At 48.2% G+C, this 13394-nt stretch overlaps 1 protein-coding gene across 1 annotated transcript; it reads left to right on the forward strand.

Moving 5' to 3' along the window:
- Positions 1-1245: 1245 nt before the first annotated feature.
- On the forward strand, positions 1246-2613 carry RTN4RL1 (reticulon 4 receptor like 1). Its single transcript, XM_029085644.1, has one exon. The coding sequence runs from the start codon at positions 1342-1344 to the stop codon at positions 2611-2613; it is 1272 nt and encodes a 423-aa protein (XP_028941477.1). The 5' UTR covers positions 1246-1341.
- The last annotated feature ends 10781 nt before the right edge of the window (positions 2614-13394 follow it).

Consider the following 13394-nt stretch of genomic DNA (forward strand, 5'->3'; position numbering starts at 1 on the left):
GAAAACAGTGATTTCCTCCCCACCCCCCCACTTGTATTCAGCTGTAGGTGCTGAAAAGAGGGACTATAAAAGCCCAAGGGGTCCAGGCTCATGGACTAGCTGGTGATAACGACGTGGAGTAATTAGAGATGAACTCCACTTCCACTCTCGTTTTTCAGATTATTCCAAGCCGAGCGCAAGGCGAGGACTCGTGGGCAGGATGGCACCGGCAGCTGTACGCTGCTCCTGTGTTACTCCTTTCCCCTTGCGAAGTCCAGAGGCAGAATTCATTAGACATGAACAAATTTTACATGTAAGAGGGGAAAAAAAAAAGCCAAATCTAGGAGGAAAATGTGAATGAGAAATGACAAGTCTGGTGCGGCGAGTCTGAAAAGCCACTCGGCGCAGAAGGAATAGCCTGAAAGCAAGCCTGGTGCGAGGAGTGGGAGCGAGATGGGAACGGGGCGGCGAAACCAGCGCTGGGAGAGCTGAGCAGAGGGAGGGGATGATTACTGCTTTGCTCACCGCTTCTTCGCTGCAGCGAGGAAGCCCCGGTCACAAGCACATGCTGTAGCTTTCGAGGATGCAATATGCTTTGCCACAGGACACCCATTTAAAAATATGTCTGAGCATCCCACTTCCAAACGGAGTTTTCAGCTGTCTTCACCAACCGCTGACAAGATATTTTCCTGTAAATCACTTGGTTTTTTGGGGTGGATGGTGGTGTCAAACAACTGTAGTGAAAGGAGATGGCGGGGAGGAGTCTGTGCCTTTGGGGGAGCGGGGTGTGCTGTGCGGATGCACCGCGCACGTGTCATTTTAGGTGTTTCACTGGGAGTTACTAAACCCTCTCCCTTTTCCTCTCCGATACGTAAACTAGGGCAATTTAAGAGAAGCGTTACAGGAGGGGTGGACACCTACAAGGGTTTGCATCTCTTCTGTTTTCTCACACACCTTTGTACAATCACATTTTCTCCAAACACGTTGCCTGCCAACAGGAATTCTCACCCAGAAAGTTTCTCCGGCTCGTTTCGGGCTGGGAACGCAAGCGCGTGCCTGTTGCAGGCAGGGTGAGTACTCCATCCATCACGGTTAAACGACCGTGGGTGATGAGCCCACTCATCACAGTCACGTGGGTGATTCATGAGCAGAGAGGAGGGCTGAGTTAATTGAGGGCGTTTTTCACCCGGAATAGTCCCTGCAGTAGTGACGGGTGGGTGGGGAGGTGCTCAGGTCCCCTCTGACACCGCTCTCCCCTCTCTCCGCACAGGGGGGTTTGCAGAGCTGCTGCTGGTGCTGCTGGGGCTGAAGGTGCCCGGAGCCCTGAGTTGCCCCACTGACTGTGTGTGCTACCCGTCCCCGATGACTGTCAGCTGCCAGGCTCACAACTTTGTCACCATCCCCGAGGGCATCCCCGAGGACAGCGAGAGGATCTTCCTCCAGAACAACCAGATCACTTTGCTGCTGCGGGGCCACTTCAGCCCCTCCATGGTCACCCTCTGGATCTACTCCAACAACATCACCTTCATCGACCCCAACACCTTTGAAGGGTTTGTCAACCTGGAAGAGCTGGACCTGGGGGACAACCGCTACTTAAGGGCTTTGGCTGCAGACACTTTCCAAGGGCTGGTGAAACTCCACGCCTTGTATCTGTACAAGTGCGGGCTGAGCTCCCTCCCCAGTGGGATATTCGGTGGCCTCCACAACCTGCAATACCTTTACCTGCAAGACAACCACATCGAGTTCCTTCAGGATGATATTTTTGTTGACTTGGTTAACCTCAGCCATCTTTTTCTCCATGGAAACAAGCTCTGGAGCCTCCATCAGAACACGTTCAGGGGACTAATAAACCTGGATCGGCTGCTCATCCATCAAAATCAGCTGCAGTGGATTCACAGGCGGGCTTTTCATGACCTCCGAAGATTGACCACCCTTTTCCTGTTCAATAACAGCCTCTCGGAGCTGCAGGGGGACTGCCTGGCCCACCTGGGAGCCCTGGAGTTCCTCAGGCTGAACGGGAACCCGTGGAGCTGTGATTGCAAAGCCCGTTCGCTCTGGGAATGGCTGCACAGGTTCAGAGGCTCCAGCTCCAGCGTCATCTGCGAGTCCCCCGAGCAGATGCACGGCAAGGACCTCAAGGTGCTAAGAGCAGAAGACTTTAGGAACTGTTCGGGGTCTGAGTCACTCCATCAGATTAAAACACATACATTCTCCACAGCAGACAGAGGAGCCTCCAAAACCCACCACCCTCACCCTTCCTCCAAGGAGAAGGGGAAGGAGAGAGGGGCTGAGAACAGTTTGCACAGCAGCCAACCTGCCAGCCCCCCCGGCTCCCGGCCGGGCTATCGCAAACCCGGCAAGAACTGCACCAGCCACAAAAGCCGTAACCGAACCTCTAAACCGGGATCCTTGGGGCCACGGAAAAATGGGCAAGAGGTTCCAGACTATGTGCCTGATTATCAGCACAAATTCAGTTTTGGGGTGATGCCAACGCTCTCCCCCAAACGCAAAGGGAAATGCACCCGGCGGACACCCATCCGCCCCCCGAGCGGGGTGCAGCAGGCAGCCGGCTGCTCGGGGCTCCGGGCATCGCTCCTGGTGTTTATGATGGTGTTAGCGGCCGTCATCCGCTGATCCCCCTCGGCTGCGGATGGAGCGAATCTGTACTGCCACCAATCTACAAAGGACCAGAGTTTCTTTTCTTCTTCTTTTTTTGTACGTGGCGAGCGTTGGCCTGGTGAAGGGAAGAATGTTGTCTCGGCTTCTGACGGTCTCTCCGTGCCCGGCCGGGCTGCCAATGTGGACTGTGCCGAACGCAGTGAGAGCGGATTAAAAGGTATTATCACACCTTGTCACAAACAGCCTAACCGAGCACCTACAACAAAAAATATAAAGCCAACCTTACAAAAAGCAGATAAGAGGGATGGTAGCCAATTTGTTGGCGACAAGAACTGGACAAATGGACTGTATCCATGCTCTTGTGAAATCCCGTTCATTTGAGAGCGCTCTGAACAACCCCTCCAATTACCAAAAGGAACATAATTGCTGTAAAAACCATCACCGATTAAGCCTACACTTGTTTCTCTGAAAGTGAGTGCAAGGACACTGATACCGATGTAATAAGGACATTGGTTCTCCCACGTTTTAGCCCTTTTGGCTCCAAACCCAGAGGCCAAAGTTGGCTGGGAATCTCGTAGAAGACAATCTCAAACCCCTGAATATCTCAGGCATTACAGCAGAAGCAGAACAGGGCTTGCCTGCTGGGCTTGGAGTAGCCAACAACCAAAGGAAAGACTTATTAGAGGTGGAATTAAAAAACAAACAAACAAACAACAAAAGCCAACACTTAAAGAAATGAGGTACCCGCAGGAGGTGCGTTTTTTTTGTAACCGTGTTCACACATCTGGAAAAAAAAAACCCAAACCAACCAACAAACCCAACAAATGCACAGGCTCTCCCCCTTCCCCTCAATTATCCGTATGTATGTCTTATAATGTTTATAAACTATATGGAAACTATATCTTCAGAACTAAGGATTGTATTGTTGAATTTATAGCAGACCAGTATATGTTTTTTGGTTTTTGGGTTTTTTTTCCTCAAGAAAACAAACCGGCAGCAGTGCCTACAGATGCTGAAAGCCATCGGGCGGGCTCAGTACGCGCGGGGGAACCACAGCGGACCAATGTTCTTAGCAATTCAGAGCACTAAACTTTGGGAGGGGTGGGGGTGGTTGTACGCGATGCAGCAAAGTCCACATCCAGAGAGCCAAAATTTGGCCTAATTTGTAACCGGGAGGAGAGAAAGAGATTAATTAGTCCAAATAAATAGAGCCATAGAGCACTGACTCCGAGGCAGATAGGAGCTTCCCGGCCGTGTCGGTGGCGTGAGGACCTTTATAGCTGGACTAAGGTTTTCACTGGGGCAGTAAAGAGCAGTTCCCAGGCTGCAGAGAGTCCTGGCAGCATCAGGAGAGGTTTTATTTCTTAAAAGGAACAGGTTGTGTCGCAGGAAGAATTAGAGAAGGGGGAAACTACAGCTCATAGAGGAGCGGGGAGAAGCGCAGTGCCCAGGGTTTCTGGTCCACCATAGGAGAGAAAAATAAATGGTCCAAGACGGCCGTAGGAAGGGGGTTGTGGTTAGGCAGAGGAGAGGGAGCAGATCTGCTTGTTCCCCTCTTTCTGAATTAGACCCTGTGGTGGAGCGATGCGGTTGCTGGTTGGGGTCACGGCAGAGCCGGCAGCATCACCAAGGGCAGCCCACGGGCTTGGGGAGGTGTTGCCCAAATTCTGCAGTCGGTGTGAATTCCCTGTCAGTGTGGATCTGTGAGAACAGACACTGAAGTGAATGAAACAAGGGAAATAAAAGTGATCTTGGACAAGAAAAGGCTGCTTTTCATTTCGTAATGATATCCTATTGGCGGCGGCACATTTCTAGCCCGTAGCTCACGTGTGGGGCTGGAAAGCCCAAAGGCAACGGCTTGTGTTTTCCACCAGACACACCATTGGCTTCAGGAAGAAGAGGCCAGCTCAGGAAATCCGCTCTCCCAACCACTTTGGGGATGGGGAGAGGGTATTTACGCAGCAGCAGATCCCCTGGAGGTGTCTGGAAATGAAAAGGGCAACTCCTAAGAAGAAAAAAAAAAGAAAAAAATTTCCCCATGGACTTATTTTTAAGAGTGGTTGAGTGCTGGGAGGGACGTGGCATCTTCTGTCCGTCTCACAAGCAAGGATGGACAGGGCTTGTATGCTTCACTTTTAAATTCCCTTCTTGGGGAATAGTGGGAATAAGAGTGGGAGGAGAAAGGAAGAGGTTACTTCATCAAACCTCTCCCTTCCAGCTCCTACCCAAACTTTTCTGTCTACAGGGCTCTAAAGCTCCACTAAAGGGATGTCCAACGCAGCCAGAACAAATAATCCGTGATCTGAAATAGCTCCCTCACGTCCTACTCTCTATAACCAATAGCAACTGAATGAGTCTGGCACTGTCCCTTAGAAGTGGAGAATGTTGTTATGTTGGTTATTTCGTTTCATACCCTGGAAATCAAAGCTCTCAGTGGGAGAATGAAGAAGAGAAGCACTTTATTAATTTTTTTTTAAGTCTGTGTGTAACTCCTGTAATATAGGAGTGAAATGTCAGCACAGGAGATGCTAATGTTTTATAAATGATTTGGGTGCAGCAGGCACAATGGATAGTCTTTGAGATGAATTATATTAGAACAGACTACGCCTGGCTCAAACCCATAATTGTATTTTTAGTATCTTTTCCTTTAACATGTAGGAAAAATAAAGGCAACTCCACGGTGTATTACAAGCCTTGTCAATCAATCGCTCTAACTCTTAGCAATAAAGGCTCCTGCTTAAAAACCAGAAGGGAGACATGATACACTGCTAAATAGGAGGTGTCACTTGACATGGACTACAGGTTTCTGATGTTCCTCCTGCCTTCCTCTTAGCTGACATCCCTCCCTGTGCCCATCCTTCCTTCACGACCACAGCTCTTTGAGGATAAACTAAATTTTTATGGCATGCTCTGACACTTAGCCTCGATAACTAACTTCCCATCTGCATGGTTCAGCTCTACCACAGCCCCTGGTTCACTCTCATGTGCTTTTTCCCCAATCCCTTCACACAGCATGTCTTCATGCATTTTGAACATTGCTCTGAGGGCTGGCATAAATCCCCTCTTCTCTGAAGCAGCACTCCCACAACCTCAACACGCACATCTCTCCTGTCAAGGAGACCCAGGTATAACCACAACTTGCCAGAACTTGTCTTGCTCAGGCTGGAAATAAGTTGGAGAAATTTGGGATTTAATTAGAATCACTCCTTGACACCAAAGGTTGGACAGAGAGGTCCCTGGAGTGAAGGGCTGAACCCTGAGGTGGTGGTAAGGACCATGGCCCCTTTGGGGCAATGCTGGGCAGTGGTCCACATGCTCCCATTTGGACAGGCTGGATCAATGTGCTGAGGTCAATGGGATGAGGTTCAACAAGGCCAAGTGCAGGGTCTTGCACATGGGTGCACAACAACCCCAGGCAATGCTACAGTTTTGGGGAAGAGTGGCTGGAGAGCTGCCCAGCAGGAAAGAACCTGGGAGTGTTGGTCAACAGGCAGCTGAATATGAGCCAGCAATAGGCCCAGGTGGCCAAGAAGGCCAACAGCATCCTGGCTTGTATCAGCAATAGCGTGGCCAGCAGGACTAGGGCAGTGATTGTCTCTTTGTACTCCTCACCAGAGTGAGGAGACCTTCTCATTCTCTACAACTCCCTGAAAGGAGGGTGTAGAGAGGTGGGGGTTGGTCTCTTCTCCTAAGTAACAAGTGATAGGACAAGAGGAAATGCCATGGGAGGTTTAAATTGGATATTAGGAAAAATGTCTTCACCGAAAGGGTTGTTAAGCACTGGAACAGGCTGCCCAGGGAAATGGTGGAGTCATCATCCCTGGAGATACTGCAATAGTAGGTTTAGCCTTTTGGGACCTGGCTTAGTGGAGGACACTAGCAATGTTAGGTTACCGGTTGGACTCAATGATCTTAAGGGTCTTTTCCAACCAAAACAATTCTGTGATTCTATAAACCTAAACCCCTCCATGCTCCATGGCTCTACCTGGGCTCCCCGGCCCACGCCACCATCCCCTTCTCAGTGAGCTGGGATCACTGGTGCCGTTCACTATCACAACTCAACCTCTGGACACGCATCAATTCCCCTCTCCAGGGTCCAGGCAGACAGAGGTGCCTGTTGCCGACAGCTCCCCACAGCTCAGCTGCAAGCTCTAAACCTTTCCCTTGGGCAACGTGTCACTTGAGCATTTATTTGCTCATCGGTTTCCTGTTTCTTCAGCGTTCTCCAGTCTGCCACCCGCACCATGCACTGCTCCGGCAAACGAGACGAGTCCCTGTCACTGTGGCTGCCTTCCCCTTCTTTACATCACTGAGCTTTAACGCTCTGACTTTGAGGTGTTCATGCAAATCCTTTCAGTTAAAAAAAAAAATAAAATAAAATAAACGCCAGAGAACCCAGAAGAGACCCCAGACTGTGCCTCTGGAAACTCACCCCTGGTGGCACAATCCCATTTCCTGAGTCAGAGCCAATTTTCTCTCCATTGTACCACTTTTTCACAGTTTCATCCTGTAATTGCTAATATGGAGCTTCTCATACATGCTTTGAAAACACAAACCGTATGACACTGCCTCTCTTTTATCCTCCCAGGCAGGATGAAAACCAAACACCTCTTGGATACTGAGAATACATTTTTAGTTTATCAGTGTAAACCAAGTCTGTAGTTCCTCCTATATTCCCCATTACTTCCCAGACAACACTTGTGCCTCCCCATCACCAATTCCAAATTATTTCCTTTGTCTCAGAAAGTTGCTCTGCAACACATACCCCCCTTCAGAGGGACAGAGGAAAAAAAATGCATCAGTTCACATTTTTCATAAGCTAAACAACACTTTTTGTGGTCTTTCAAGGTCACCCTTCCCTAAATCCTCCATCTGTGTGTGCTTTCCCTGCCTTAGCTTCAACTACACCTCCAGGAACATTTCCCAAAATCCCATTCTCCATTGCATGACCAAGAATATTTCCCTTCCCATCACTTGCTATCTCCTGGAGGTCTTGTAGATTGATACCATCCTTCTCTTCCACCAGTTCTCCTCTCTCTCTTAACACACCCTGCAGCCCACGAGCTCATGACCGCTTTGGTGAAACACGGGATCGCTGACACTGGATGATGGTGAATGGTGATTACAGGGATGTTCTTGTACTGCCGACCACCTTGGAGTGTGTGGGTTACAGATGGAAGCAAAAGCAAGCATGAAAACAGGACACAGAAGAGTGCAGCAGTGCTCATGTTTTGGCAATGTGTGTTTTTGGGAAGGCAGGACACCAGCATTGGTGATGAGCCAAACCATCTCTCAAACCTGCATAAAAGCAGCCCCAGGAGCAGCATCCCTTTGGAGTCCCCATCCATCTCGCTGTCTCCCAATACACTCCATCTTCCCCTCTCCTGGAGAAACTGCCTTCAAAGGGGAGAAGGACCTTTCATCTCACTGACCACCCCAGTCCCTGGACGCTGCTCAAAAGCAGCCAATTAGGTGAATAAAAGCATTATAACACAAGCCACTCGTTACCCAGCTCACGGCTGTAAGGAGCTGCTCACCAAAATCCATTATTTTTTCCACCCTGTGAATATGGGTGAAATTCTCCCCGTGCCCAGCCACTCTGCAGACACATCTTTATCTCTCTGCAGGCTCCTTGGCTCATCCCTATCCTCATCCGCACAACCCGAGTCCTTTCCGGAGCTGCCCTCCGTCCTCTTCCTCCTTTGTGAAAACAGAATCAAAATAACTGTTTAACAAATCAGCCATTACCTTCTCCCATGTCACCAATTCCCCGCTATCATTTCGTAATTGGCCAATTTTCTCTTTTACCTTCTCTCTGCTCTGAATACGTCTCGGGAAGCTCTGATTATGTGTTAAAATATCCTCCCTAATTCACTGCTCAATATCTCTTTCTGCTCTTCTAATTGCCCTTTTAACTTGCTTCTAATTTTTTTATAAATCTCCTAATCCTCTTCCTGCACAAGTTGTTTACACGCACCGGAGAATGTATATGTATTAGCAGATGTTCTTGGGTAAATAATGCACAAAAGAATATTACTGCTTCATGCAAGCTGCAATTACTGCTTTCCTCAGAATAAGCCCTGTTTAACCCTCCTATTTAGGGCACACGCCCCTGCTCTCGCTCCACATCTCCAGGCTATTTCACTCCTGCTGCAGAACATTAACACCACCAGCTCCACCACAGCTTGCTCTCTATCTTCCAGAAAAAAAAAATACATTAAAAAAATATTTTTTTTTTTAAAAAAAAAGACTCAAAGGATAAAGGGAGTGGTACAGTTATGTTCCAACAATTCGGGTTTTTTGGGTTGGTTTTTTTTTGGGAACGCAGCTAGAAGAAACAAAACAAAATAGCTGCACGATTTGAACACAGCAGCACAACCCCAAGTAATAAACAAATTTGATAGTCTCAGTGCTTTTGATTTACGGACAGTTTACTGCGCTCCCTGCTCTGAGGGAGTCGGTTGTCAAAGCCCTTGTGCTGCAGACAGGCAGAGGGGTCAGGCAGGCGTCGTTTGCCAGCCGCTTTGTAAAAGACTTCCCAAAATGACTCAAAATTTCCTTTCTCTTTTCCATTTCTTCTCTCCATTTGTTTGTGGTCTCCTCCTCACAAAACACTGCAGTCCTCACCAGATGTTTTGCATTCTGTATTTTCCAGCCAAAGGGTGATGCTAAATCATGGGTTTAGAGTTACTCATCTCGTTCACATGAAAAGACTCGGGTCATCGCCCAGGGAAAGTGGCCCTGGGTCCAGGCAGAAGTCAGTGTTTTGCAGCTCAACCCTTGATCTCGCTTGGGGATGGAAAGCATTGCTGGTACCACTACCAGGAGAAGTGGGTTATTTTGTACTTACTGCTGACACTTACAGAGGCACCTTGCTGCTCCTTAAATACCAAATTGTGATTAACAATAATGTTCTGGCCACCAGAACATCTCTGAACACAGCATCCACCTCTGTCACCTCCATGCTGCCAAACCCAGGTCCTGTTACACCTCACAATGCTGCCTGCTCCTGCACCCAGCATCCTGCCTGCGGCCGCCTGCCCCAACCAGCCCAGGGGACAGAAGATTAAAAAAAAAAATAATAAAAATGGAGAGGGAAGAAAACCAAAATCAGATGGAAACAGTAAAAGCTCACCTCCTGCTTTTCAGAGGCTGTTCTGCTGCACAGGGTCAAAAGCAAAACACTTCTATTAAAAAACGAAATTGTTCCTATGACAGACTGCGGATTTCTGAGGCCGTTATGGAATAACAAAACTCTTGGCTATTTACTGATTTGCCCAGAAAGATTTCCATTTCTTCCCCATGTCAGTACACTTTATTTCCCAGAGAAACAGATCCCACTCCCAGCAAGGGGTTGTCGTCCCCAGAGATGGATTTTGTTTGCTTCAATTTGAGCTGCACCAGTTTCATTTGATCCCCCTCCAGCCCGCGGTTCCTGCAGGCAGGTACCACAGCATCCTCAGCACAGGACTTTGTGCTGCACCTTCCCCACCTCACAGCTGAGATTTAACACCTCTACTTCAAGCCTACCAGTGTGACTTCTTGTTTTTTTGTTTTTTGTTGGTTTTTTTTTTTCCCCTACAGACCTAGTGAAACTTCTCTCAGACCTGGTTTCACAATAGCGCATACAAATTGCTCTCCCTGGAAAAGGTTTTCATAGTTATTCCCTCAGTCAATCCTTCTACAGATAAAATATCCTGTAATCAAAGGTCCTGGCTTTTCACAGGTCTTCTCTAAAGAAGCATTTCTGGGTGGGCTGTCTCATGACCAGCCTTGCCTGTCCTTGGAATAAGCCCTGTTTAACCTTCCTGGGTGTTCACAGAGCATCTGGATTATTTTCAACTCATGCCTTAACCTCTAAAATATTTAAAAAAAAGAAAAAAAAAAAGAAAAAAAAAAAAAAAAGGAAAAGCAGAGCAACCCTTTAAGCATGTACCCTGCCAAAGGGTCCTGAGAAGGACCAAACAAGCAAAACCCAAAACCCATCGGCACACAGAGTCGGCTGCTGCAGGGTACCACTTCCCAGCCTCATGTGCCCTGTCCCCCAGAACCCCCATCACTGGAGAGTCCTTACCACATTTTCAGGGCTTCCTGATAGAACCCGAGACACTCACTCCCCTCCAGCTCTTACACTAATGCTTTTCTAAAGACACAGCCCCACAAAGAGCCCAGCACATGGAGCAGTGAAACCGCATCCTTGCAATCACAGGAAGACTTCTCGACTCCTTCCTGCATCTACTTAGCACGTAGAAAGCAAAAGGAAACAAGAGAACACACACATATGGAGCCCCTGTTAAACCTGAACTAAATATACCGTGGGATGCTAACAGTCTGCCTCGACTTGCTGGTGCTTCAGCTGGCGCAGCAGGACCCAAACCACCGGCTCCGTTGGGTGACTGGAAGGATTTTCCACAGAGCAAATGTGGGAAACCTCCAAAATCCCTCTCCGCACATGCTGTGAGTGTTGCACTGCCCTGAAACGTTGGTGCTAGCATCCAGAAAGCAGAGACACAGGGCAGCCCTGCCTGAGAGCATCTCCTCCTCTGATGCTCCATCATCCCATGGGTGCGTAGGAATTCCTTCCCCACAGTGCCCAAGCGCGTTGTGTAGGGAGAAGCTCTGGGACTGGCCAAGGACATCTGTGTGCATGAGCTGCACGGCACACCAAGGCTGTGGAAGCACCCACCATCAACCGAGTGGATCTCCAGGGAAGGAGATGGCAGCTTTCAAGATAAAAAGAGTGAGAGATGAGGCCAAGCACGTGGGAGAAGCAGCAGGAAGGGGAGCATACGTGCAGGCTGGAGCAGGCACGTGCAGCCTTGTAACGAGGGAGAAAAAAAAAAAAAGGGAAAGGTGGTCATATTTAACTGGAGAATGAAGGAAAGCCAGCTGAGAAATTATTAGAGGCAATTATGTGAGCAGAGTATGTGAAAAGTAATCCCAGCTGCAGGGAGCTGGGGAGGGGGAAGAAATCATGATGTGATTCAAGGGGGCCCAAGAGAAAAAGCACAAGAGGAGGGATGACCTGGTTTGCAGATGGATCCATTTCTATTTCTGCTCGGATGCCAAAGCCAAGCCTCATCCAGCGCACCCGGCTCTCCGACGGCTTGCGTGACTCCTTCCCTGACCGGTGCAAGTAGTGTCAGGCACGTGCGAGTACTGTGTATCATCTGGGAATCAGATTTGCCTTAACAGGCTCCACAAATACAAGTGCAAACAAGAATTCATTATTAACACAAACTGTTCTCCTTCCAGCCTTTCAGTAGAACGATGTTTTCTAGTCCAATACAAAACCCTGTCCCTGGGTGTCAATATTTGTAACATATTCTAATCACCTTATTTCTATTTGCTCTCTTTCTTATTTTTCACATCTTTGGAAATAAAAGCTAACTCATTGCCTGTGCTGATTCTGATAATTTCAAGTCTTGCACTAAACACAGCAATTTTCAAATAGATTTTTTTTTTTTTTCTTTCCCCTCACTACGTAACTTCCCCCAAGTTATACACTATATACAGCAAACGAACAACAGCTTCAAACACCGGAGCAAGAAAACAAAAAGCAGCTCCTACATCAAGTCACATCCCAGCTCCTCAGGCTTCCAGCACATCTCAACGCAGAACTAGAGCAAAAGGGCCATTGCATGTAGGCCAATTTTCGCTGCAGTTCCTTTTGGCTCTGATTTTCAGGCCCCAGTGGAGTGGTGAAGTCATGAATAAATGCAAGTTAACTGAGCTTATCCACTCTTATTTTGAGCAGTGGAGTTTACTCACCTCATGCTGCTTCAGCTGGAACACCAAAAGGTAAGTTTAAAGTAAAAAAAAAAAAATAAAGAAAAAATAAAAAGAAAAAGGGGGAGAGTGGGGAATAATCTACCACTGCACTCACCTATCGACTCAGCGCAGCCAGCACGGGGTAAAGGCAGGGCCAGGATGCTGACAACCCACGGCATTCCATGCTCCGGATATTGAACATCCACAGTTATCTCCTGGTGCTGCAGAAGGGCTGGAGTTGGGCTGTGTGAGGGGCAGGGTGAGGCTCCCTGCACCCCCACTGTGTGGGAGCTCTGCTGAAGGGGATTGACAGCAGGTCCTACCTAAAACAAAGCTTCGTTTGAGGAGAAGACATCCTCAGATGATAATCTCCATCAGAAGGCAGCGTTTGGTGGAGGAGGGCTGGATTGTGACTGCAAACTACATTACAGCCTCCCAAACTGGAAATAAATAGAGCAAGTACTGGAGAGTTTAAGAGGTCGCCATTAGTCTCTGAACACTTCACCTGGCCATCCATGTCCTTCCAATTAACAACATGTGATCAACAACCAAACAATCCTCACCTGAGGACTTTCCCCGGGGACACAATAAGCTGAAGATGCTTTCAGAGCTGGCCAACGACAGTACTGCAAAGGTTCTGTAACAAACTAAATATGCTAAATACCATGTTTTGCTCCTCGGAGCTGGGACCACACTTGCCCACTTGCCTAGTTTGTACAACCTGCAAGTTCCTCTGAGCATTGCCCAGGAGCGGCAGAGCCTGCAGAGACCCATATAGACAGGATCTGAAGTCTACAGAGATAAATCCATTATGATTATCACATTAAGGGGGAGAAAAAAAAAAAAAGAAAAAGGAGGGAAAAACACCCTCCAATTTTATCTCCCTGCAAGCATCCCTTCCTCCCTTCCGCTTAGCTTTGACCATAGAGGAGTGACTGCCACACTTGTCTCCTTGTGGTCAAAACAGCAGCAAGAGCCAGTTTCTTCAAAGTTAAAAGAAAATAATAATAATGGAGTCCCCACAT

The sequence above is a fragment of the Antrostomus carolinensis genome, unplaced genomic scaffold (assembly GCF_000700745.2).
Source record: "Antrostomus carolinensis isolate BGI_N321 unplaced genomic scaffold, ASM70074v2 scaffold7476, whole genome shotgun sequence".
Classification (NCBI taxonomy): domain Eukaryota; kingdom Metazoa; phylum Chordata; class Aves; order Caprimulgiformes; family Caprimulgidae; genus Antrostomus; species Antrostomus carolinensis.

Bases quoted from the DNA above. Each gene is read 5' to 3' on its own strand.
- RTN4RL1 (XM_029085644.1), top strand. From the start codon at position 1,342: ATGACTGTCAGCTGCCAGGCTCACAACTTTGTCACCATCCCCGAGGGC.